This window comes from Desmodus rotundus, chromosome 2, assembly GCF_022682495.2.
Source record: "Desmodus rotundus isolate HL8 chromosome 2, HLdesRot8A.1, whole genome shotgun sequence".
In the NCBI taxonomy this organism is placed as follows: Eukaryota; Metazoa; Chordata; class Mammalia; order Chiroptera; family Phyllostomidae; genus Desmodus; species Desmodus rotundus.
Genome location: NC_071388.1, coordinates 42,058,377 through 42,086,346, shown reverse-complemented (window position 1 = coordinate 42,086,346; position 27,970 = coordinate 42,058,377). Strand labels below are relative to the sequence as shown.

The 27,970-nt window shown below is 36.4% G+C and overlaps 1 protein-coding gene across 2 annotated transcripts; it reads left to right on the top strand.

Annotated features, from left to right (window-relative positions):
• On the top strand, positions 1 to 26,861 carry DCUN1D1 (defective in cullin neddylation 1 domain containing 1). Of its 2 annotated transcripts, none has more exons than XM_053918122.1 (7): positions 1 to 159; positions 9,244 to 9,460; positions 11,020 to 11,188; positions 13,441 to 13,571; positions 22,382 to 22,464; positions 22,702 to 22,798; positions 24,106 to 26,861. In XM_053918122.1, exons 1-7 carry the CDS (start codon positions 157 to 159, stop codon positions 24,183 to 24,185), a joined length of 780 nt encoding a protein of 259 aa, XP_053774097.1. In that variant the 5' UTR covers positions 1 to 156; the 3' UTR covers positions 24,186 to 26,861. The 2 variants fall into 2 exon arrangements, with proteins under 2 accessions (XP_053774097.1, XP_071076680.1); XM_071220579.1 differs by lacking the exon at positions 1 to 159 and adding an exon at positions 620 to 639.
• Positions 26,862 to 27,970: the final 1,109 nt, after the last annotated feature.

The following is a 27,970-nucleotide window of genomic DNA, read 5'->3' as shown; positions in this document are numbered from 1 at the left end:
CCCAGGCCCGGGGCTGCCTCCTCGGGCCGCGCCGGGGCCGCCCCGCACTGCGCATGAGCGGGAGCCCGGCGAGCCCGTGAGACGAGCCGCCGCCGCCGCCGCCGTCCATTCGCTGCGGAGCCGGAGGAGGAGGGGAGAGGCCTGGAGGACACCAACATGGTGAGGCACTGCAGCCGTCCGTCCGCCCGGCCGCCCCGCCGCTGGGGGCCGGCGCCGCCGCGCACCCCCGCCCCGGCAGCCCTCCGCCCCGCGGTGACCCCGCTGCCCCGAGCCTTGGCCCGCGGCCTCCGTCCCGCTCCCCGGCGGGGCTCTCCTCCCCGCCTCTCCCTTCCTCCTTCGTCCCTTCCCGCCCGGCGCCGCCGCTACGCGAGAGCCGAGGAGGCGGAGCGGAGCCGGGCCTAGTCGGGAGCCCCGGGGAGTTTGGGGCGCCGAGAGCGGCCTCCGGTGCCCTGGTGCCCTCGCCGGGCCCAAGCGCGGGTGGGGGAGGCGTTGGGGCGGGGGGAGGGGATGGGGCAACGGCCCGGCTCCTGCCCGGTGCCCTCGCCGGCTCCATTGTGTCTGGCCGGGGACCGGTGTCCAGGGTTCCGGGTGAGGATCCTCCCCCCGCCCCGGAGCCAGGGCTCCCCCTCCGCCCGACCGGTGAGAAGGAAAGACTTTCCTCGAGCTCCTCTCCCTGCTCCGATCCCGGCTCCAACACCCCTCAAGTCTCCAGGCAGTTTTGATTGGGGCGGGGTATCAGCCCTTTTCCTTTCTCCATCACCTCGAGGCGTCCCATGCTTTGGAAAACGAGTTTCACTGGCCAATTGGTGGAGGTTATACTTCTCCACTGAGAACACGGGAGACCGCTGAGCTTGGGGGACCGGGGACCGGGGACCGGGGGCGGGGGGGCGAGTACGGAAGTGCAACCTGTTCTCATTTCATAAAATTAGGAGAAACAGACTTGCTACCTTTTGAGCACATATTTTATTTGATCGGGGTGGGAGGAGTAATAGTTTTATTACACCAATTAAAAAGACCATTTGTAATTAAAAAAAAACAGTTTAAGTTACTCCGTTCTTTTTTGTTTGGGGGGAAAAAATGTCATGCGTGGTAGTCAGGTTTTCTGTTTACATTTTGATAATTATGTACCTGACTCTGTCGGGCTCTTGGTTTTTCAGAAGCGATGTTTGGCATTATAGTCAGAGCATGAGTTGAATTCCACGCAGGTTACTGTATGAATAGACAGTAAAAATGATATTGTTGTCCGTTGGCTCATGGGAGCATAAAGGCCTCTTTGAGGAGCGTGTGTGCGTGTGTGGCTGTGTGAAGGGAATGCCCCAGTGTGTTTTGTTTTCAGTTGTCTTATTTCTGCTGAATGACACCGATCTAGCCCCAGCCTCCCACTTGGCAAAATTTTGGTGTCATATATAGATATGTGGTTTAGTTTGCCATATATTCTGTGATTTATATTCTCTGGTAAGTTCCATAAAAATTTACCGTTTGTAGGAAAACTTAGCCTTAAAATACCGATCAGTAACTTTGGATTGATAGTACAGTGTTCAAAGATCCACTAGGGCGTCTAAACAGTTTCTAATTTCTTAAGTGTTTCTACTGTCATAGACATTACTCCTAAAGTTTCCAGATTCTTGGCATGTAGATGAGGAGTAAGCCTAAAGTAATGAAATGTATTCCCTGTGAGAGCATTGAATGCGTTCTGTTCTTAATAGTCTCCCAATCAGCATCATCCTGTGGAATCCAAGGTTTTGATAATGCTTATCACCTGTTCAGGAATTCAGGCTTCCTGTGGTTCATACGAGAGTTCAGCTTGGATTGAGCTTGTAAGCCTCTAGACTTTGGTTAATATTAAATAGCTAGTTTTGGAACTTAGCCATAACTCATCCAATTATACCAGTAGTGACAAGATATTACTAATTTAAAACACTTTCTGTGGCTGAAGGCAGATAATGTCACTAGAATTGTCTTGGTATGCTCTTGTTAAGATAGAAGCTAAAATCACCATGGACCCTAATAGAGGTTAGGCCGTAAGAATTTTTTGGTTAAGAAATTTTTCATTATAAATTTCTTACAATTCCTTCTTGATGTAATTTATGGGCTACTGTCAGTTTTGGGGGGGGGGTTGGGTTTTTTTTTTTTTTTTGGTGCGTGTAGTGCAGCCCATTGTTAGTGTTACCATCAGTTCTGGGGCAAGCTTAAATGATGGGGTGATCTGAAATATTTTGTATAAGAAAAAAATTGTTCAGATAACTTTAAAAATAATTCCAAACGTAGACAATATTCTGTTACTCACGAACACTTTAAAAACTGTTCACAATTTCTGGGTTTTCTTATTTGTAAGATGACAGGTTTGGATTTGATGATTTCTAAAGTTCTATTCAGCTATAAAAATTTATTACAATGATTTTTATTAGAGGTGTGAGAAGTGTGTAGACTGTGCAGCCTACTAGATTTTTGATTCAGGGCATCATAGAACTTTTAGACCTGAAATGGCTCCAGAGAACATCTTATTTACTCCCCTTCCCTTTTGCAGAATAAGAAATTGAGGATCAAGGAGATTTTGAGGTTCCAAGTTGCAAAATTGTTGGAGAACTGAAACTATTTTCTCCTGGTTTAAAATTTCCTCCAGTATTTATGGTACATGTGATCTAACTCACATGAAATCTGGAGAAATGGTTGAAAATTATATTAGAAGATATTATTACTCATTTAAACAGGGAAACCCAAGTATTATTAATGAATATTTTAAGTAACAAAATTCAAGTTAATGGATGATTAGTGATGTTAATTTGTTTTTATTGGTTTTTAAAAAAATGTGTGGACTTTGAAATTTAAGATTGTATTTTGAACAAATACTAGAGTTTATAAGTTCGAATGAATGTAGGCCTATTCAAGATTGTCTCTTAAGAACTTGTTTCACATTCTTTGGCGTGTGTGTGTGTGTGTGTGTGTGTGTAAATTAAAGGAGGGCCTTAGTTCATTTTGATAATTATTAAATACCTACTTTGTGCCAGGCACTGGGGGTAGGGGTATTTATATATTTTGTTTGTTTCACTGAAAGATAAAAATCCCTGCCCTGGTGAGGGTTACATTTTGGTAACCAGAGACAAATAGTAACATAGTATATCTTCTTTTACTTTACTATGTTAGGAGGTATTAAGTGCTATGGGAGAAAAGCCCTTTAGGGAGGGGAATTGGGAATGCTGGGGCACAGAGAAAGTGGGGTTGCAAAATGGTGTTTGCAGCACTGATAAGGTGAATTTTGAGCAGACTAGGAGATGCAGGAGTAAGTCATGCAGAAATGTGGTGGGGAGGGATTTGAGGGACAGTGACACCTGTGTGACTGGGACAGTTTGTATGGGAGGGGGAGGGGCATGTTGGATGTTGGAGCAGATGAGGACTGCGTTTTGAGGTGTGGAGATGGGCAAGGGTGGTGGGTATTGAAAAGATACTGGATTTTTATTCCAAGAGAATTGGGAAGTCACTGAAGGGATTCTGAGTGGTGTGATAGACGTGGTTTCTGCTGTCCCATAGTGTCCTATTGTGACATCATGATAATTATTTTTAAAGCAGTTTTAAAGACAATAAAACCCATATTATAGGTTTCTTTATCATGCATGCATCTTCTGTTAGTTTTTGGGTTCTGTTTAAGATGATGGGCCAATATTCAATAAAAATTAGTTGACCTTCGAGTTTACCTAGTCAAAACACCAGAATACACCTCTTTCATAGATTGCTTTGAATATATTCTAGTAGTTTGTATGTACTTAATGTAGTTTAGTGGTAGTTTAATGGTTATATGCAGAAAACTTGGCCCTTGAGGAGAAAGGAGGACATTAACATTTATTGAGAACATACTGTCTGCTGGTCAATTTACCACTGTTATTTAATTTAATCTCCACTCCAATTTGTGAGCTGGTATTGTTACCTCCTTTTAAAATAGGTGGAAATGAGTGTTTATTGATTCTAAATGATATGACTTAGGGTAAAGAGCTAGTAGTATGTGGCAGAGCAGGGATTAGAAGCTTGGTTTCTCAGGTTACACACTTTACCCTTCCTCTTTAACCCTTCCCCCCTAAAAAATACCCAGCAGGCACCCTTAGGGTGTAGGTGTGGAATTTTTGATTAGTTTCACTCTGGTTTCTTCCTTGTATTAAATAGTTGTTTCCATATATAATCAACTTGATTTAAATGTTTAAGTAATTGAAAAATTAAAACTTTTTTTACATACAAGAATAAATGATCCTTGAAAAGTTAACTCATTTTGGTAGTGGTTTTCTTTTTAAGTTTTAAGACAGCTGAGCTCGTTTGAGTCAAGTGGCTGTTTTGAGTATGGCCTCATAGGTTGAGTCCAGCATAATGAAAGTCTGTGAGAAAGCCCCCTTTTAAGTTTCAGTATGTGCTGTTCAAGTTGTGATAGTATTAGCCATGACATTTGATGAAGAGAAATAGTTCCAAATAGGATTCAGTTGCTCTGTAGACCCAAACACGCTCTTGAATAACCTGCTATCTAGTTTACCCAGTCACTTCAGGTCTATACCCCCCACCTAAGAAAAAGCAAAAAACAGAAGGGAAAAAAACACCACTTGAGCATCTTTTATCACTTTGTTGAACCCATTTGTATAATTGATACCTAATCAGTGATCAGACTGCTTGTTTGCATTGTAAAAATTCAAGAGATTTACATTTAAAGAGTTCTAAAGAACTTTAGAAACGAACTCTTGCATTATTACACTTCTGAATCTCTCAACACTGAACATAGTGTTCAGCAACAGAGATAAGTTGATGTGGTTCATTTTTGGTTACATTTTTTATTTCAATAAACATTGAGTGCTTATTAATTATTCATAGAATTCTAATATTTCTGGGTGTAAAATTTGAGTAGTTACTAAATTTTAGAATTAGATTTCATTTTTCAAGGATCATTTACTCTCTTTATGAAACATATTGCATGACGGTTGAATGCAACCATTATCTAAGTTCTTTAACTATGGAACTTAAAAATCTCATTTAATCCTTTATTCTTTGTTAGTAATCTTTTTGAAGTTTGATTTTCTTTTATTTAAGACAAGATATGTATGGAAAGGAGGAGCAAATTTAAATTTGTTACCTTGACTACTTGTTAAAGTTGAAGCAGTAAGTTTGGGAGACCCATTTGAAATATGATAGTTAACACAAGTATTTTAAGGAGGCAGTTTGTATCCTATTATTGCAGATAATCAGGAATTAGCAAAACTAACTGTTTTTAATAGTCAAGACGGTCTTCTCAAAACCAAAATCAAAACATTCCGTTTACAGGTGTAGTCATCTTTTGAATAATCTGGTAATTCTGTGGATGGGGAAGAGAAAATCCTTTAGTTTCCATTAACAGAATAATTTTTAAAGCCTGTAAGAAAGCCCGGCGGGGGTGGTGCAGCTGGTTGGAGTGTCGTCCTGTAACCGAAAGGTTGAGGATTCGATTCCTGGTCAGGGCGCACACCTAGACTGCAGTCTGGAAATGCATTTCTCTCTCACTGATGTTTCTCTTTCTCTCTTCCTCTCCCTCTAGAAGCAGTAGTGGGGGAAAAGTGTCCATAGGTGAGGGTAAAAAAGAAAAAAAAAGCTGTGAGAAAGTCCTTTAAAAACATACAAAAGGAGTTTGAATCTTACAAGTATACTTTTTGAAATGTTTTTTTTTTTTTCCTGGTGAATTGCCATCATATAAAACATCCTTGGGCATAATAATTGTATAGTGTATTCTATATTTGACTTGGTGTAGTAAGCAGTGTAGCACTTCATAGAGTTCATTTTAACTCTTACTCTGAGTGGAGGAAGTTTAGAGATGGATGATGAGAGCCACAGGCCTAACCCTAAAGAATGACTGTACACTGCAGGTTATCATTTACAAGAACACTTGGAGTGTTCTTGTGCTGGAGTGGTGGGGTGGTTTTGTTTTGCTTAATATTTGAAATTGTGTACATTTGCTTACATTTTTGGGCCATAACCTGTACATGTATTTGTATTTTCTCTGGGTTTCATTGGAAAAGGGAGCCCTGACTTTCAGTGCCCCCCAATCTGCCACCTCTGCAATCTATTTAGAGCTATAGATTATGGTCATTTCTAAAAAACCAGAATGATAGGACTACAAACATATGTTTCTTCCTGTTGAAATACTTAGTCTTCAAAATAACTTACGCCCCGCTTCTCCCTCCCAAAAACTCTAAAGGGAAGTCCCATCCCTAAATTAGCCATTTTAGTTAGATTGTGAGGGAATTCTTAATGGGAACATTTTAGTCAGGTTGCAGATTGTTTACACTTGAAAGGAGAAAGCTCAGTGGATTACTTATTTAACTTTTCCAGGAAAATGTGTGAAGAAATATTGCTACAATTCACTTCTCCCCACCCACTACACATATAATTTAGTTAGTGGTTGCACTTTTGCCCTTTTTCCCCCTCTTTTACTTGGTGACATTGGAAAGACCAATGCCTTGTAATTAGGCACCAGGCTGTACAGACTTTTAGACAAGTCTGTCATCTTTAGATAAATTGAGCTCTGAGCTTCCTCATTGGTAAAATGGAATCGGTGATAACCACCTTGCATAGTTGGCACACAGGAACTCAAATAAATGTTACCTGCTAGTTTTCTGATTATGGTTGTTAATATTTTTACTTTACCATTTATACAAAATTATTTTTTTCTCTGAAATATTCTTCATGGACTTGTAAAGAGCACTTACTGTGTGCTAGTTACAGTTCTAAGAGTTTAACTTCAATTCATGTAACCTTCACACCCTGTTTACAGATGAAGAAATTGAAGCACCCAGAAATCAGATATTAAGTAATTTTTCCAAAGTCACACAGCAATTAGGAGGCACAGGTAGGATTAAAATCCTGCCTGTCTGGCTTGAGAGTCTGCACTCTTCACTAATCATACACCTCGTTTTGCCTGTCTACTTAGGTAGAAGGGAGAAGGATTTCTAGCTATTCCTACTTAAGTTCTTAGCCTGGCTTTCTTGCAGAATTTCGCTTCTAAGATGAAAGCGTTCTCTAGAAGTAGGTAGTCTTGTTAGAGTTGAACTGATTTTTCCTGCACTTCTGACTTCAGACCTGTAATCTATGGAAAGGCTTTTTATAAATGAGTGGTTTTGGATATTGTAACATTTGGCTTTATATGCTGAATACTGTGTATCACATATGGTAAGTTTGATTTTCTGGACTTAAACAAGCTCTTTTAAGTTTCAGGTGAACTGTTAATTATATGGAAAACAACATGAGAGTCAACACACAGAGCTTTCAGTGAGAATTATGGGTGATCGTTACAGTGTTTTGATTTTTAAAACATTGCCTTTTGTGAGCTATATTCATCAACTCCTGAGTCCGAAAATTAATTACTTTAAAAAATATAAAGACTTTGGTGTCTTCCTAGAGTTCAGACTGAATTTGAAACTTAAGGGTGAGGAGATGAAAGTTTAGAATAATGGATAATAAAATGGATCTTAATTTTTTGCCTTTAAAATATCACCCATTAAAATTATTTCATTTGAAATTGTTAGGATTTAGTTAACTGGAAAATCATTTCCCTTGTTTTTCTTGAGAGAGATATTTATATGAGATATTTCTTGATCGTTAATAGTTTTTACTATAGAGCAAAAGTGGAGTCTCTCATCACAATAGACCTTATAGATTCAGTGGTAAAATATACTTGACACTTTTATGATTCTTGGCTACATTCAAAGTATTTGTCTGATTTTTTTCTCCTAGATTATCTGTGAAATTAAATGTTATTTTTACATTTCTTGGGTGAAAAAAAATTGCAAGCATGTGGTAGATTTAAGTATTAAATAATATGTATTGATAACCATGTATTTTACTTTTGAAAGATGAGCAAATAAGTGCTTTTTACTCTACAGATTATGGTAGTATTTCTAACTTTGGTAATCTTTGATGCTATTTTAATTAGCTTTCTACTAAAAGAGACAGAATTTCTTTCCTTCCTCTTTTCCTTTCTTTCTCTCTCTCCTTCCTCCTCCCTTCCCCCTTTTTTCCTAAAATAAAAAATAATCAGTATATCCTGTATTATACATATTTTATATACCAATATTGAATTTCCTTGAAAGTATTATGATACCTAGTTTTCACATTTGACTGTTGAATATTATATTGCCTAATTTTATTTAATGACCAGTCTAGTTCCTTTTAAATTGTCAGTTTGGGCCAGGTCAAAGATTTTGAGGTTCTCAGATATGTTGCTTATACCACAGAATACTGTAGCTATTAAAGCATGCCATACACGCATACTTTTCCCTCCTTCATTTGCAATAGTGGTTCAGGAATAACCCAAGTATTTTTCTGAGAGATGGTATTAGGACTTCTGAGGGGGAAGAATAATAGTGGGGAGGTTCGCATTCCATAGGAGACCAGTTTGGGTGGGTGGGAAGGGTCCTTGATACTGGAAGAGTCATTTGCTTAGGGTTTAGGTCAGATGAGAAGTGATTCGGTGTCAACACAGCAAGTGAGAAGAGGTTATTACGGTAGAGAGGCTGTTTGGAGAGAGCCTGTGCTAGGCTCGGGCTAAGGGAACAAAGGGAGAATCCTATTAAAAATTACCTTGGTTGGAAGGATGCACAGTACTTATTTGTATTTCAGGGTCTCTGATTTGAATGAAAAGATGAAATTTTATTGATAATTATCTTCATTCATGAACACTACCAGGAGAAATATAGGATACTCCTATTCTGTTTCTCTCTCACATTTGCTAAAAACAGCTAGAAAGCAAGAGGGTGTGATTGGGAGGAGAAGTGTATCCTAGTGAGTTTTAGGACTTCGACAAACACCTGTTAATCTCATTGAAACCCAGGGTCATGGGACTGTTCTGGCTGGCTAGATAATGTCACCTTCTTCCCTGCTATTCCTTATGTGCATGTCCCTTTAGAACTCTGTGCTCGGTCAGGGTTTTGGGAGTAGCTTACACCCCCTCTACAGCCTTCACACATGCTCTCAGGACCCACTTTTAGAAGTAATGCAGGGTGGCTGAACTTCCTTTGCCTCGGTTCTAGCTTCTTTTCTAAAATGATACCAGATTTTGTGTTTTAGATTATTAAAAAATTCGTCTTACTGATTAATAGTAGATCAAAAATAAATCTTGAGCTATAATGTTTTAATACTTTGTTAGGAAAAATAATTGCTAAGAATGATTAGTTAGGCATATAGAAATACTTAGTCTTTCTGTGATTTTACATAGTGTTTCAGTTTATTTTCTGGTTTCAATAGAACAAGTTGAAATCATCGCAGAAGGATAAAGTTCGTCAGTTTATGATCTTCACACAATCTAGTGAGAAAACAGCAGTAAGTTGCCTGTCTCAAAATGACTGGAAGTTAGATGTTGCAACAGACAATTTTTTCCAAAATCCTGAACTTTATATACGAGAGAGTATAAAAGGATCATTGGACAGGAAGAAGTTAGAACAACTATACAATAGATACAAAGGTGAGTGCTTGCTTGTATCTTTAAATATTTTGAACCAGGTGTTCCAAAGTTACATGCTTCTTGTGAAAAATAATACATAGAACATAGGTATTTGTATATGTATGTGTAATGCTTAGAACATATGGCGACATCTCAACAGAGCTCTGTGCATCTTAGAATTACTTCAAAAGATTTCAGAGAAATTATTTTCCTTTTTCCATTAAAATTTTTTCTTAGCCTCTTTATTTCCTCCCCTTAATTCCCCCATGATCAAATTTGAGAATGGTGCTTGGTGGGAGGGGGCTGTTTTTTCCCCCTTATTTAATAAAAAATCTTAGCTGAAATGGTTTTAAGAAAATGTACATGATATTTTTAATAACCTTTGAAGAACTTAAAAGTAATATACACTTTAAAATATTTAAATAATACATAGTAGATGAATAAAGAAAAAGTTAATAGTTTCTCCATCTGCTCCTTATGTATTCTGAGGGAACCAATATTTAATTGTGGTGTGGATCCTTCCATGTCTTTTATGTTTACGTAGAAATAAGTATACAGGGTTTTAATTTTTTTCAAAAATGGGATATTTTATGCATAACTCAGGCCCAAAAATCAAAAAAGTCACTTTTTTATTGCTACAGATGCTAGCGCCTCTCATTTGACAGCCGTGTATGCGTGCCTCTTTCTCCTCGTATTTGTCATTCCTTAGGACTTTGGCTGTCTGATAAGTAAATATTGATAGTTGTTTTTTCTTTAATTTGAACAGCAGATAGTTATATTATTGATGTTAGGATTGAATTGCTGAGTTTATGGTTTTTCTGATATTCTCAAGAAGTGATTGTTGTGGTAAAATGAACTTTGTTTTAAGGCAAAAAAGAATTTCTGTATATAATGTTGTTAATTTAGAATGCCTACTTAAACAAAATGTGGATAGATTGAGTAAAAATCCTTTATCCCTATACAGCAGGGGTGTGAAACTCATTTTCACCGGGCCCATGTCAGCCTCACAGTTGCCTTCAAAGGGCTGAATGTAATTTCATCTCCTTAACTGTTAAGGAGTAGTCACATTCACACAGTCCTAAAACTATTTCGGCCCTTTGCAGGCAACTGCGAGGCTGATGTGACCCCCAGTGAAAGTGAGTTTCATACCCTTGCTATACAGAATGTCTGATTTCCTGAATGTGTATGAGCATGGGATGTGTTTCATACGAATAAGTGAAACTTAAAAATCAAGGGCCCACTTGTATATACAGAATGGTGCAAAAGTAGGTTTGTAGTTGTTCATTTGGAAATAATACAATAATTAAGAAATGATAATATAAGAAGAAACTCTGTATTTCGTGTACTTAGAACTATAAACCTCCTTTTGCTCCATGCTGTATGTTTTCCTGTTCATCTTAAGAGTGCTATTTTGAGGGCAAAGTGGCTTTAAATATAGGGGAAAATGTTAGTAATATTGCTTTATGTTTTTGGTCTATTGAGATCTTTTTTTAATGGAACATAAAGTATTAACTTTTTTAGTTTTAGGAATAGCATAATAAACTATGACATTAATTTAATATTGTGTTTTATTTATAAAGATCCTCAAGATGAAAATAAAATTGGAATAGATGGTATACAGCAGTTCTGTGATGACCTGGCACTCGACCCAGCCAGCATTAGTGTGTTGATCATTGCGTGGAAGTTCAGAGCAGCAACGCAGTGTGAGTTCTCCAAACAAGAGTTCATGGATGGCATGACAGAACTAGGGTGAGTATATAATTCCCATAGGAAATTAGGTATGTTACTGTGAGAATTACTGTGGAACTGAGTTATATTCTAAATTTTTGAATGTAAATTTATACATTTACCAGCCCACAAACATTGTTATAAATAGAAATGGGCTAATATGCTAATTCCTTCCCAGTGTTATCCAGTTCTCTGGGTTTGTCATGTTATCTGTATAGTTAGTATAGCCTATTCCATTTGTATTGTACTTTTACCATCTCTTTCTAAGGAAGGTTCCCCAGTATTAAAATAACTTACTGTGCTTTAGTATTTAACATGATAGTGAAATGAGCAAGTTTGAAGTTATTTTATAATGTGAGGCTGCAAATTCTGAATTTATAAACAAACTCCTAGAATTTAAAATCTTGGAAGTTACTAATAATTTTTTGTTCAGTTATATCTTGACAGCTGGTTAGCTGAACGTCTTGGGATGAATCAATTGAAAAGTCATGGTTAGAGGTTTTGCCTGTGGCCTCTAGTTGTCTGTATTTAATGAGGCTGCAAAAGTGTTCAGTCTGTGGATAGGTAACGTGCTGCCCTTTGTTTTTAGTGGCTAACATTTGTTGAACATTTATTTTATTTCAGGAACTGTGCTAAGTAACTACTTCACCTACCCCTTCACAATAACTGTGAGAAGTAGTGTTTATATCCCCATTTTAGAGATGAGGAGACTGAAGTGCAGAGAACTAGAGTTAGGTAGTATTAGAGCCAGGATTTGAGCCCAGACATTCTGAACTTGAGCCTGAGGGACATTGTAATCAGGGTCCAGACAAGACATGAAAACATGTCAGTAATTTGAATTGGGTAGATTAAAAGATTGCTTTAGTGTATACAAGGGGTAAAAGAAAACTTTGAGGTATAGCAGAGGTGGCAGTTGCAAGAAACTGCCACTACCCCTTGAGCTGAGGGAAGTGAATACGGAAGGAATGTAGAAACTTAAGAGATCCCCACAAGGGATCTCAGAGCAGAGGGCGTGGCTGCTGCAGAACTTAATGCCTTTGGTGCCTGTCATCTGCCGCTCTGATGAAGAAGGAACTGGCTGGCTAGAGGCCATTTGCTGCAGGGCCATGGCAGTCTCTACTGTAAGTGAACACTGATGGATGGGACCTTCCAGCACACTAAAACCCTTGCTTGCTCTCTGCCAGAAGACAAAAGGGGACGAGAACCGTTCCTTCTTCACTCTTCCAGTCTTTCATTGCCCTCTATTGGTGGAACCTAACAGTGAGCCAACTGGCAAGAGAAATGAAATCTCACAATTTGTAGTCTACTGCAGATGATCAAATTTAGGGCAAAGACTAGTGAGTTTAAAATTGAGAGGCAGTACATGAATAACTGGCCTAGACACTATGCTATACAGCCAGCGCCAGCCCCATCCTGAACTTGCTGCCAGTTTTTTATGCGAGGACAGATGTCATTAGAGCTTTTTTTTTCACTTGAAACTGAGTTTATGTACCATGTGATGAACTTCCAAATCAAAATTTTAATTTACAAACTAATGATCTGGGAGGTGTTATAAAGACCATAGAAGGAAAATAAAAGCAAAAAGATCAGAAGAAAAATGGGAATGATTGGTTTTGTGGAATCTGTAAGAAATAAGAATATTTCTACCTTGAGTCTACTCTGTGGAAAGTAAGACTTGGTACTTGGACCCTTTCAGCTCCTTAGAAGTTGAATGCTTTGCAAAATATAGAAAAAGCTTACTGTGGATTTGAGATAATTCAGCTGGAGATGGCAGGAGATTCACCTGATTTTTATTATACTTTGTATATAATTAAAAGTAACTTTTCAAGAGGAATGCATTCTCACCTAAGAAACTCTGCTTTCAGTTAGTTTGGAAGCTAGACATGTTATTTATTTATTTATTTTTACCATATAAGGAGTATCTATTAACAGTTTTAACTAGTGATTTTTGTTGATTACTACACATTCTCATCCGCTCACGGCAGCTGACTGGTACAATTCAGGTGTGTTAGTAGTTCAGTGAATCATGTAATTAAAAGTAATAGCCCATTTCTTTAAAAATAGTAATTATTTCTAACATTTAATCACTCCAGACCTTTTCTTTCTCCAACTAAACCCATACTTGTTTATGTAATGTAAGACAAGAAATTTCAACTTATCTGATTTTTAAAAAGAAGTTCTATGAAATAAATATAAGCTATCATAAGAATAAGTTAAGTCCTTAATTTATAGTGAAAAAGTTTATTCTTTATAAACTTAATTTTACAATGTAGATGTGACAGCATAGAAAAACTAAAGGCCCAGATACCCAAGATGGAACAAGAATTGAAAGAACCAGGACGATTTAAGGATTTTTACCAGTTTACTTTTAATTTTGCAAAGAATCCAGGACAAAAAGGATTAGGTAAGAATTTTTAAAAATTATATTTGGTGTTTCAAATACATTCAAGTACATTGACAGTGTCACTTTTGTTTTGTAATAGAAAGTTATGTGTTTTGAGCATAAAATATGAAAATACCAGTTCTTGAAAAACAGCGAGAAACAGTGAACTTGCGGTTACTTGGAAAAGACTGAGCACGTTCAGTGATAGGGTCGGTTTCCCTGGATACCACGTGCCAACCACTGGTTTTTATCTTAAAGAACCAGAAAATAAATAGTTGTTAAAATTCCCCTGACATACGTATGTACATTTGTTTGTTTATTTTCCAAAAGATACTGTAGGATTTTAGGAGCATAAGTTATTATTTCACTGTGGATCTGTTGAAATAGCATTGTGGGAGGTCTGAGTTGGAGAATGCCAGATAAATCTAGTCCTCCTGATTATGACTTATTTGGAAATCAAAAGAATTAAAAAGATGATTAGTCATAATCGTATCCAGAATTAACTACTGTTAACAATTCAGATCAATCTATACTGCTTGTAATAGCCATACACTTGCTTTGGGGATGGCTAGGGATATGGAAATAAAAGCTGCTGTGTAATTCACAGTTTACCCAGAAATATTGGACAGTAGCAGATAATACAAAATAGTGTGTGTGAGGGTTTTAGACAAAAGTAGAAATGAATAAAAGTGGGAATGGTTGGGTCATGCTTCCTGGACAAGATGGGATGTGAACTGAAAGGTTTGCTTTGGCTGGGCAAGGGAAGAAAAAGGTGTTCCAGTGAGAGGATGAGTTATGAATGAAGGTCTGAAACTTGAGAAATATACTTGGCTTTGTGGAAGCAAGAAAATGTTGACTTTAGTGGGAATGCTTGTTTGGAGATTAAATTGGTGAAACAGTAAGGCTCAGTAACCATGGGCTTCCTTTAAATACAGGATAGAAAGATTTAAAGTGGAATATGTGGGCAAAGGGACGCACTGAAGATTCTGATGATGGCAGTAACTACCATTTAAATTGAGCTTTCAGTATGCCTGGCAGTGTGCTAAGTATTTTACACACACTGCCACATTTAATGTGTAACAGTTTTATGAGTTTTCATTTTTTCATTCAATAATTCTCTACCTGCCATGTGCCAGGTACATAATAATAGAGTGCTAGCCATTTTTTATCCTTACTTTGCACATAAGGAAACTGAGGCAAAGGTGGGTTAAATAACTTAGCCTACAATCGAAGTGAGTTTTTTTTTGATTTTGAATATACAATTATTGGAGAGGCTTATAGGGGCCTCTTGTGCTAATCTTTCTTTATATTTTAGATTAGGTGGTGAAGGCATCCAGAAAAGGATTATGTGAATGAGGATTAGATGGAGGAAGTGATTGAAACCTAGTGAATAAGGGATGAATGTATAACATTTGGAGAATTGGCCTAAAGAATGACCAAACATGAAACTGATTAAAGATTTACAAAATACCTGTGAAGCAAAATTCTAAATAATGAAGCCTGATTTCCAGCTTAGCCTTCAGTTTAGGTTGGATATTCTTACAGAAAAATTTCTCATTTTGCAGGCAAAATAAGCTAGTATACCCTAGGATTGGTTTCTCTGTCTTCTGTCTGTGGCCACCAGTTTATTGGGCTATTTTTTTCTAGTTTCCTTTTTCTTTCCACAAATAAAAACCAATTACAGTCTTTAATTTATATGTATATACTAAAAGAATTATTTTTGTTATGTTTAGAAATATAGCACAATATTTTGGTAAGATTAAACAAAATTTTGTGAATATCAGTGGTGATTTAAAGGGATTGAATCTATTTCTTAGTTATATTCCTAGCCCTTACTGGAGTACAAAATAAATGATATTTGGGGGTGAATATATAGTTTTAACATTTAATCTTAGGTTTTATTATAGGGTGAAATAAAAGTAAAATTAAATTTTTATATTAATATGCAAATTGGAATTTTAGATTACAGAAAAAATGAGAAAAAGATTATGCATAATAATTAAGATTTAAAATTGTATTTATTTTATCTAATAAATATTGAGCTTAAGAAAAATATATTTAATGGGTATAAAGTTTTTGTTTTGCAAGATGAAAAGAGTTTTGAAGATTAGTTGTATATCAGTGTGAACGTGCCTAACACTACTGAATTGCACACTTAAAAATGGTTAAGATGATAAACTTTATGTGTATTTAACCATAATTTATTTATTTTTATCCTTACCCGAGGACATTTTTTTTTTATTGCTTTTAGAGAGAGAGGAAGGGGTGGGTGGGGGCGTGGGGAGAGAGAGAGAGAGAGAAACACATAGATATGAGAAACATGGATTGGTTACCTTCTTGCACATACCCAGACCAGGGATCAACCTGCAATCTGGGTATGTGTGCTGACTGGGAATTGAACGCGTGACCTTATGGTCTACGGGTCAACATTCCAACCAACTGGAGCCATACCAGCCAGAGCTAACCACAATTTTCAATGTCTTTTTACCTGTGTGCGCCCCCCCCCCCAAAAAAACCCCATAGAATGTACAACACAAAGTAAGTCCTAATGTAAAATATGGACTTTAGTTAATGATATATCCATATTGGCTCATCAATTTTAAGAAATATACCACACTAAAACAAGATGTTAAAAATGATGGAAATGGTGGGGAGGGAGGGAGAGATATATGGGAACTGTCTGTACTTTTGCTCAATTTTTCCATAAACCTAAAGTTAAACTAAGGAAAGTCTTAATTTTAAAAAAAAAGAAAACTGTGATAAAAGTAAACCATAATTTCTCTTTTTGTTTTGCATTGGTGTTGGGTGTCAGGAAATGTAATGACTTGCTTAGTTGAAGAACTTAATTAAAAAGAAAACAGTTTTCTTGACAGCCTTTCTAAGGGTTTGCAGGGCTCATACATTGAAGTATGTGGTAGAGAAGAATTAGAAGATCATAGGAGAGGAGGTGAGGCCCAAAACAAATTGTCAGAGAGCGACAGTGACAGCACTGTGGTTGGTTTATAAATAGTTGTGCTGTCCGTAGTCAGAGCTGGTGTGTGCCTTCCCCCCCTCGTTTTCTATAACCTTATTTCTTGTGGCACTACAGTAGGATGCTTCCTCTCTCACCGTCTGCGTCAGTCACCTGCCATTTCTGATAGTTCTCTGAGTCTTAAGTTTTTAAAAGGAACCTCAGAAATCCTCTGTTAAATCTAACCAAAGTAGTATCCGTCCATACATGATGTTCATTTAGCTTTCACTTTTGGCCACAGAGGGATTGGGCACGTTGTTTTAGGAAGTGGTCCATTCTCTTCACAGGATGATCTTACACAGTTCGTCCTTATTAAGCTACCATCTTTGTGTTACAACTTCTGTCATTGCTCTTACTTGTCCTCTCCTACAGCCTAGAGGAAGTCTAACCTTAAAAGAGCACTATCACTTACCCCTTCTGTTTTCTTCCAGGACAGCGTTCCAATTATTTTAACTATTCATTTGAAGAGACTTAATATTCCTGTTACTGTCCCCTCAGACACATTTCCATTTTTGTAGTTTTTGTCATAATAGAGCTCTTAAAGCTGAACATCATAATAATCCAGAAGGAGGCTGTTTAATATAGAACACTGTGGGTTTGTCTTTTCTTCCTCCCTCCCCCCTCTTCCTTCCTTCCTTTTTGTGGGATTGATTGTTCTATTAATTTGATCAGAAATTACATTGGTTCTTTATTAAAGATTAATTATTTATTATTTTTAGGACCATCCTGAACTTTAATAAAGTCTGTAGGTTATTTTCTTATGAACTGTGGTTCAGAGTCCTATACTTTAAATGCAGTTGATTTAAAAATTTTAAATATTATTTGTTAAACATTTAATATTTAGAAATAATTTTTAGTGTTTTTAAAGAATATTTTCATTTATACAATCCTCTTTGATTTTTGTAATAAGCCTTTGAGCAAAGTAAAAAGAAACCGCTTATCTTTTCATGAAGATGAGGAAAATGGTGGTCAGTGAGGCTGGCTGTCTTCTTAAGGTCACCTAACTTTAGAATTATGGGACTCAACCTCAGGTCTCCTGACTCCAGTTTCTGTCTTCTTTTATTACACTATGTTGTGCTAACTGTAGATATTTCTAAATAGATGAAAACATTTCAAATGGGGTTTTTGATCACTATGTCATCCTCCCTAGTGAGTTGACAGCATTTTGTTTCCCAAAGGGACAGTGTTTGGATCCAATCTTAGTTCATTGTCATGTTCATCTGGTACTCAGTTGGTCATCTTTTATGAAATCCCACATTGCCCTGTCGGTTCTCTTTGAAAGAATGACACATGGATTACCTTTGTTTGCACTTTTAATTTTACTGTAAGGGCTTGAGGGTTCATTCTATAAGTCTCTCAGTTGTTTTACATTACTGTCATTAAGACCTGCTTGTCTCCTTTTCTCTGTATTGTCCTTCTATTCTAACTGCTTTTATTTCTGTTACTGAATTTGCTTTATCCAATACTACTTCAGAATCTATAATAATTTTTAAAAAATATTAAAAATGAATAAGTAATGATAAGGCACTGTTCTAAATGTTTTATATGTATAAACTCGTTTAATCCTTACAACCACCTTGTGAGAGTACATACCATTATTTTTTTTTTTAACCTGAATTACAGAGAGGTGAATTTAGTTGCCTGAGATCATTAACTAGTGCTTCTGTGTTAAACCACTTCTCTAGTAGGTTGTTCTCTCTGTCATTCAGACATTGTTGTCTAAAGGTACTTTTTCCTAAGCTTAATCTATGTGTTTCAACTCCTAATTTTAATTTATTAATCTTTTTGAGTATTCCTTTTTAACTTAACATTTATCGACTGCTTACCCTGAGAGCGTGATACCAGGAGCATCTTAAGTCTGTCTGGGTGAGTTTGCCGAGTCTCCACAGAGGTGCTTAATTTTTGAGCCTTGAAGAATGAATATACATTTTCAAGGACAGAAGAAAAGGAAGTCATCTCTAATGTGGAGACATTAGCAAGTTTAATTGCTCATATTTGAGGAACTGCAAGTAAGTTTATTTGACTAGAAATGTACTATCTGAAGGCAATAGGATAACATTGTAAACTAAAAAACATTTTCAATAGATTTTATTTTTTGAACTGTTTTAGGTTTACAGCAATATTGAGCAGAAGATACAGAGGTTTCCCATATATCCCCTGCCTTCACACATTATTGACATCCCCCTGCTGTAATTATGGACATCTGCTGCCAGTTGTATCTGCATTGGCACATTATTGCCACTCAAAGTTCAAGTCTATATTAGGGTTCATTCTTGGTGTCGTACATTTTGTGGCTTTTGACAGATAATATAATAACATGTACCCACCATTATAGCATCATACAAAGTAGTGTTAGCGCCCTAAAAATTCCATCCTAACCCCAGGCAACCATGAACTTTTTACTATCTCCATAGTTTTGCCTTTTGCACAGTTATAGTATGTAGCCTTTTCAGATTGACTTCTTTCACTTAGTAATATTAATACACATTTGTTTTCGTCCATATCTTTTCATGGTTTGGTAGCTCATTTTGTTTTAGCACTAAATAACATTCCTTCATCTGTATGCACCACAGTTGTATATGTGTTCACCTTCTAAAGAACATCTTGGTTGCTTCCAAGTTCTGGCAGTTATGGATAAGGCTGCTGTAAACATCCATGTGCAGGTTTTTGTGTGGAAATAAGTTTTCAGTTCATTTGGGTACATACCAAGAAGAGTAATTGCTGGATCTTTTGGTAAGTGTATGTTTAGTTTTATAGGAAACTGCCAAACTGTTTTCCAAAGTGGTTGTAGTATTTTGCATTCCCAGCAGCAATGAATGAGAATTCCTGTTTCTCCATAGCCTCGCCGGCATCTGGTGGTGGTAGTGTTTTAGTTTGGCCATTCCAAAAGGTGTGTAGTGGTATCTCGTTGTTTTAATCACTGAAGAATTTTAACATGGAAGTGATACCAAATTTATATGTCTGAAAGCTCCATCTGAAACTAGTGTCGGTCCTTTAAAAGGAGTAGAGGCAAAACTAGAGGGAGAAACTAGTTAGGAAGCTGTTGTAGTGATTTAGCTAGACACGAGGAGGACCCTAACATAGGCCTTGCCAGTGGGGATGGAGATGATAGAATGAGAGAGCTTCGATTGGAAATATGTGATGAGGAAGAAAGGAACTTAACCTATGATTCTCAACACAGGGCACATTTAGAAATGTGGGGGGTGTTTTTTGGTTGTCATCATTACCTAGGGTTTCTGCTGACTTCAGGGGGATGCTAAATGTTTCTCAAGGCGTGGAACAGTTCCTCACAATGAGAAATTTCATTGAGAAACACTGTGGGGCGATGGCCTTTATTGAGAGAGAGGGAATAGCGGGTCTGCGGAGGTAAGATGAGTTAAGTCTGTGCCCTGTTGAATTTGAGTTTTTTGTGGATACCCATTTGAAGATGTTCAGCATATAGTGTGCAAAAAGGGAAAAGTTTGACACGTCTGAGGGAAGTAGAAGTGGTTACTGCTGACATACAGTGTTACAGAGCACAGACATTTAATGCATGAGTGGAGGAAGAAGAGCCTGTGGAAGAGAATAAGAAGGCCAAAGAGGAAGAGGAAAATCAGTGGTGTGCTTCATAAAGCCGAAAGAAGTGACAGTCCCATCCCAGAGGTGTGCTCAGTTCTGGCAAATATGGCAGAGATCCAATAAATTAAGGACATAAATGTGTTTATTTAGCAAATAGAAGGCTCTGGTAACCCTCCAGAGATTTTTCCACTGAGGTGAGTTGCAGAGGTGGACACTAATTTATAGAATTAAATAGTGTGTGGGAGGTGAGAAAATGGGGCAATGAATGTAGATTACAAAAAGTTCTCTTGTACAACCTGAACTTTCAAACACTATACATGTGTGCACCTACTCTTGACAGAGTACTCTTGACAGAGTACTAACCCTGTATTAGGGTTAGCTGACAAATGGGCATGTACAGGTGTCTCATACTTTGCAGTTATTTGAATCTTTCACTGTTTCTTATTTTGTAAAAATCAGTTCAAAGGAAAAATGCTAACACTAATAATAAGCCTAGTTCTTATACATTTAATGCATTTGAAGTGAAGACGGAAATTATTAAGCATGTTAATACCAGCAGATCTTACTGCGCATGCTAATGCAATTTTACCTCACTTAAAGCTAGACGATTATGTTTATTTAGTAAAGAAAAGAACAAAATTAAGGAACCTGGAAGGAATATTAGGTATAAAGTTTTACAGACTGCAAAGATGAAAAAGGAATTGTGATTAGGAATTGGTGTCATATTTCTAGTTTTCTTAAAACATGGGGATCCGAATTTGACTTTCAGACAAGTTTTAGGAACACATTATGTATGAAAGTAGAAGACTCCATGTAATAAGATTGTCTGTAAAGGGAGGGAGAAACGGAATGAAAGACCCAAGAGATACTTTTTAAAGAGAGGTGATAACCTATGCTTGTTTCTTTGTGGAGGGGGAAAGCCAAAGGGGGAAACCTTTGTAGGAAGGGTGGGAAATGACTTAGTAGACTGTAGACAAGATACCTTGAAGAGGCAGGATGGTACTGGTCCAGAATAGTGGTGTTGGGCTTGTCCTTGGATAGGAGGGAAAAAAGCCACCCTTTCCATTGAGTTTGAAGGAAGAAATAATGATAGATTTGAAGGTAAGTGCCTTTGCATATGGAACCGTAGGAAGTGCATTCATTCAGTATCTCGGTGCTTACTGTGTGTTTCAGGCTGCTAATCTGGGTGTAGTATCCCTAAAAGAGGTTGAGATCCAGTGAAGAAGGGGGGATTTTTTTTTTTTTTTTTACCTTACAACCTTTTTATATTTTTCTTTGAGGTAGGATGTGAGCTTTTTTGGAGTCTTTTCCTAATCTTTCATGATTCCTCAGACTGTCAAGAGCAGTTTAGAGAGCATATCAAAAGGACTTTTAAGTTACTTGGGATGTAATTTTTGTGGACTTGGAGATGCAAATTTATTTATAAAAGCTTGACACTTTCTAACTACTTCAGTTCCTGGAAGGAGATTATAGGTCTTTCTCTCTGTCATTTGACAGGAGGAGGCCTTTGTCATGTGGGAGTGTTGCTTCTTTACCTTTCTCTGCTCCAAACCCAATTAAGTGGTCATTATATCATTCCATCACATTTTTAAAACAAATCTTAGTTTATTATTAATTTTAATTTTTAAATACAAATTCTTAATAGTTCCTTGAGGACAGGGTCAGACAGCCAGCATCTTGGAAAATTGGTTCGGATTGTGGGCAGCGCTTCTCTGCGTTACAGTCTATAGGTATACATCAGTGGTTCTCAACTGGGAGCAGTTTGCCTCTCAAGGGACATTTGGCGATGTGTGGAGACATCTTTAGACATCTTTGGTGGTCACCACCAGAGGTAGGATGGAGCTGACACTGGCAGCTAGTGGTTGGAGGCCAGGGATGCTGCTCTTGCTACAATGCATAGGACATCCCTCCACAACAAAAAGTTAAGGGGCTCAAAATGTCAAAAGTGCTGGGTCAGGAAACACTGGTGTACAGTAGCCAACGTCTGAGTACGTGTGAACTAGTCTCACATGCTTGTTTACATTATCTAATGGAAACTTCAGAAACACCCTGTGAGGTAAGTGGTACCCTCCTTGCCCTGAAGGTACTGTTCATTGGTGATGGAGCCAGGACACAACCTTGGGCTTCTTTCTTTAGGAAAGTTTAAATACATAAGTATTTAGGGCACAAGTGGGGTTCATTTTTTTTTTAAGGCTACCTTTGGTCTTTTTAAGGACAAGTGTTTATGACATTTAAAATACATGATTTATTTTTAATATTACAGATCTAGAAATGGCCATTGCCTACTGGAATTTAGTGCTTAATGGAAGATTTAAATTCTTAGACTTATGGAATAAATTTTTGTTGGTAAGTTCATGTTTTTTACAGTTCCTTGTTTCCTCTAAAATTTTGTTTTGTTTGAAAATAAATTACTCTTTTGAAAACGTGACTGATTCATCTCAGAGCATGTAATGGACATAGAATGAGAAATTTAATTATCAGAATTTCTATACATAAGTTTTTTTGCATTCTTGTATTTAGCATCATTTGGACTGTTTTTATGAAACACTTTTTAGTGATCTGGATTTTTTTTTAATTAAATAGGAACATCATAAACGATCAATACCAAAAGATACTTGGAATCTTCTCTTAGACTTCAGTACAATGATTGCAGATGACATGTCTAATTATGATGAAGAAGGTAAATGCCCTTCCAGTTTTGTTTTTTACCTGCCTCCTCCTTTTGTATACTTTTGAACCTCTTGTCTACTTCTGTTTCTCTTGGTTGGATTTCCTTCTTCTGAGCTTTTATTTGTGTTCTTCCGAATGTGTGAAATGCCTTCATCCTCTTACCCATCTGTGTTGTTCTGTTACTTTAAATACCAGTTTAGTATTCATGTCTTCCAGAAAGGCATGAGTAATTTTGATCCATGTTTGAGATTTTCAGTTTATTTTAGGAAGCTATTCTCTTAGGAAAGTACTTTTATACTTACATGTATTTATTATTTGTTTGTCTTGTCTGTGAGCTTGATTAGTAAACTCCTTAAGTTTAGTGACTTTGTCTAATTTGAAATGTACTTCAGCTGCCTACTGTGGTACTATTGGCATTCAATAAATACTTACTGATTGAATGCTTTACTCTTATTTCCTAATGTAAAGATGATGCTACCATCTACTACTGTTTTCCTTTTGTTTTTCCAGAAGTGGCAGTGATTTACATTGATTTCTTCACACATCCCTAGTCCTCTCCCCCGAGAACTAGCAAGATGTGTTTTTGAGAATGTTGAATAGACAGAGGTATTCTTTGAAAAAATCTCCAGTGACCTTGGCCTCCTTAAAAGTGAACTGGAGCCATTTAGTCTAACCAGAGATGATGTTATTTTATTCTCTTTGTTTCAGTTGTAATGTATAGTCTTCACTAAAAAGTAAGAAATGTCTATTCTTACATATGATTGATGATTGTGCTATTAGGCCTTCCATGAAGCTGAGGAACTTTCTCATTTAGAGGCTGGCATATGGACGTATAGAGGCATGCATATGTACAATTTAAAGTCGTTTAGTAATTTTTATGAAGTAGGATAGATTTTGATACTTGCTGTTAATTTTCTTTCCACAAAGTACCTGAAAATTTGTTTCCCCCTACCTCTCTCCTCTGCTTTCAACGTTGGCAGCATTCTCTCATATCAGGACCATTCCTTAGGCTGCTGGTTGGGACCAAATTCTTTCAGTGGCCTGACTTCAGTGGCCTTCAGAAAGCCATAATGTTATTGATTGCTTATCAGGAGAGTTATCTTTATCATTCAAGGAATGATCAAGTGTTGGAATAATAGAGCAGAGAGAATACAAGAAATATCTTAGGTAGAAACTCTAAAAAGCTTGAATTTTGAGAGTCCTATGAGTAGAAATATTTAACTTATGGGGAAGATAATTAAAAAGTAAAGGAATCTATTAAAATGTTAGTCTTATTTTTGTTTTTCTTTCCTTTCTCCCATATACTTTCCCCCCCAGGAGCATGGCCTGTTCTTATTGATGACTTTGTGGAATTTGCACGCCCTCAAATTGCTGGGACAAAAAGTACAACAGTGTAGCACTAAAAGAACCTTCTAGAATGTACATAGTCTGTACAATAAATTCAACGGAAAATTGCACAGTCAATTTCTGCTGGCTGGACTGAACTGAAGATCAATCCTCGTAATTCAGACTGAGGGTTGAGACAAAACTTTAAGGATACATCTTGGACCATACCGTATTTCATTCTTCTAATGGTGGTTTGGGCTTGTCTTCTAGTCTGGGCCGCTCTAACCATTTATAATTCCAACATTGTGGATTTCATCTTATTTCTGTGGACCATCCTAGTTTATCCTCCCATAAGTCTTAGAAGCTTTATGGTGATTATTTTGAGGTTTCCATTCTTGGCATAAAGCACAATGCTGTCTTCATCAGAAAACAGTTTGGCATAAGAATTAAACATGAACATCACAAACAATTTATAAAAACTTCTTAAATATATGCTTTGGGCTAGTTGCAAAGACTATGCTGATAGCACTTCCAATGAGAGTGATATATTTAAGTGTACTGGATTTGGAATGGTGTTTTGGTTTGGGGAATTTTTTTTTTCCCCTGGAGAATCACATGTATTGTTGACATGAGTAGAGAATCTGAGGAAAAAATGTCAAAATAACCAACATGACAAATTTTTAGGATAACTTCATGTGCCTCCCTGAAAATTTCACTGTGTTCCAGACCCTTGATTTCAAAAGGTCCCACAGAACTAGTCTTGTACTTTTCTTACCCTATGTTTATATATAGTTGTCCTACAGGGAGCTGTTGCTTAGAAAATTTCTGCATAATGCTAGATTCTCTTCCTGTCTACATTATGCACTACATAATTGGATTTCATTATGATTTTGAAATGCTTATATACCTGTTGAATAAGTTAAACTATTTAATTTGTTTTGAATGTTCTAGATTGCTACACAATACAATATTCTAAATTTAGGCATGAAGGTTTATTTTGGGGGATTTTTTTTTTTTAAAGCACCTATGGAACACAAATGAAATTCTCTTAATTTATAAGAAGATAGTAGGAATTAAATTTTGAAAATGGTCATGGTGGCCCATGAAGTTCAATCCTTATAGGTACTGGTCTTTCAGACAAATAGTCCATTTTCGATGACTTCTTATTTTGTTGAAATTGCTTTAATTGCTAATCACTGTGGTTGCCAAATACTTCAGGAGCAGAGATTTTCAAGCAAGCATGTACTTGATGCAAAATACCAATCTGGCTTCTATTTTTGTAAATTATTCAGTTTTTTTATTGTTTTTGTTTCACTCAAATATGACATTTTCACATCAAAGCAGGATTCTATCTTGTATATATTATTTTTATTACAAGACCTATGAACTGCTTTTATGCTGAAAATGCTGATTTCCCTGTTTGCTTCCTGACATGTGAAGGAGGGTTTATTGCTTTTTAAAACAAGGTAGGTAAAACAATGTAAAACTTCAAATATTGGATGTATATGGACTTCAACAGGAATAGATTTTGCTTGGTGTATCCAGGCACTCTCTAAGGTCTAACGTTGAAATTATCAAAGGAATGTACTTCAGATTAGCAGTACACTTTAGATGTGGAAATGATTTTAAAAACAATGACATATTAAAATTACTTTTTATTTACATGATTTTGAAATTGACTAGAAAGGTTTCCCAAAGATCTGCTATTAATATTCCAATCATAACTTTAATTCAAGAATACTGTTCTTCCAAAAGAAAATTTTGAAAATTTCTATTCAGGTTACTGGAATTGCTTATTAAAAAAAAAAGGAAGAAAGAAGAATCCTGCTGCTTTTCTTTCAAGTATTTCCTGATTTCATATTTGTTAAAGAGGACCTTCAATTATGAAAAATTTTAAAATATGTATGTACTATTTTGTTTTCTGTCTTGAAGATTTTGAGTTACGGTATTGTTTTCAGATTAATTCAAGTATGCTGTGTTTTGAAATGAGATTCCCATTAACTTTTTTCCCCCAATATAAATTATTTTTCATAAAAGTCTGATATTGGTTCATGGCCTAGTGCCTTGGGTTTTACAGACTTTTCCTTTTAAATGCAAGACCTTTCAACAAAATAGTATTGGTCATCAGTTTGGTACTAAACATTTATAATTACTGTGTAATTATAAACAAAAATACATAAACCTTTGAATATAATTATGTAGCATAAAAGCTAAGGTTGTTCGCTCTGTGATAGCATCTTAGAATTAAACAATACTATTACTAGGGCTGAAAAGTGGAGACTGGTTTAATGTGGTATGATTACTCTGAGGATAAATGTCTGGTTGCAGGGAATATTCTGTACTAAAAATGCTTACACAAGTGGTTACGTGTGTGAGTGTGTGTGAAAGTGTGTGTGTGAGAGAGAGTTTGAAAGGGACACATGCTCACACGCAGAGAACTTGAATTGCTTTAATACATGAGTGTTTCAGTCTTCATTCTGGTGAATTCCCCATGCTGATTCTTTGTTTTAAACTGAACCACAGGTACAGTTTCCTTTTTGCCAAATGTCAAAACAGGTACACATTTTAAAATGTAATGCTTTTTAAATAGTAAAGTGTATGAAATTAGAAGTGCCCACATATAAAAATACTTGAGATCAAGATTATCTTCAGTGACTATCATCTGCATATCTCTGTAAGTTCAATTGTGTTTCTTCCAATCCCTGTCATATTACCAACAGAGGCAATAAAAACTTCAGTGAAATTGCCATGACTAAATCTTTTCAAATATTATTTCAGTGTAATATTTTTAAAGATGAAAATAAACCTGAAAATTTATCCAGGAAGAATAATTACTCAAGGAAAGAGCATTGTAATGGCAAGTTTTAGGGAGAAAATGACATGCCAAGTCTTGTTTACTACATTTAAAATGTTTACAACTATACTGGGCTGCTTTATTTAATGAACAGTACTGTAGTTGTGTAATATGGCATTGTAAGTATGTGTTCATTAGACTTTTAAAAAGTTTTAATGAGAGAAAGTAAACAATAAAATACATGGAAAATCTTTTATAGAATATCCTTACTGGGGAATTCTTATTTAAGCAAGGTATACTTCTTTTTCCCCCTCAGAAAGACTTAAGTGAATGAAGTGTTCATCTGTTTTTATTTGATGGTAAGAAGTTTGAGTAGTTGTAGCTAGTTTTAATGTGCACTTTGCTTAGATTTTTAAAAGTATGTTACTATTAAGACTCCGTGTTGTAAACCTTCTGTAACTTTTACTTATGAAAGAAGAAAGTTAATCCTAATGAAAGCATTTTGGAATAAAAAGGAAGGTGGTGCTGGGGAAAACTTTATCACAGTTCACAGAGTATGCCTTTGTAAACCTGAATCAACTTCTAGCACGAATTAACTCATGTAGTTCTAAATGTTAAATTGTGTATATTTAATAGAGAATACTTATTTGGCACCTCAGCAGTTTTCTTTAAATGCTACTTTATACTTTTAACAATATGATTTATATTGAATACATAGATGTTTTGATAAGATTTTATCAAATTTGATAATGTAATGATAAAATGTTTTTAAAATGTGAACTATTTAACGTATATCTTAATAACTGAGGACACAATACCTGAATTGTGATTTCTACATAATGTTATAATTAGGGGTTAAATTATGGCTCATCATTTAATTGATTATAAACGAGTATATTTCTGAACTCTTTACTTACTTGCCTCCATTTTTACAATCATATAGCAATAATTTCTATTTTTATTTTATAGAAATGTGGTGAAGTTAGATATCATGATACCTTTACCTTTGACTTCTGAGAGGAATGGGGTTTATATTTCACAGTTAAGATAAATTTGAAAATT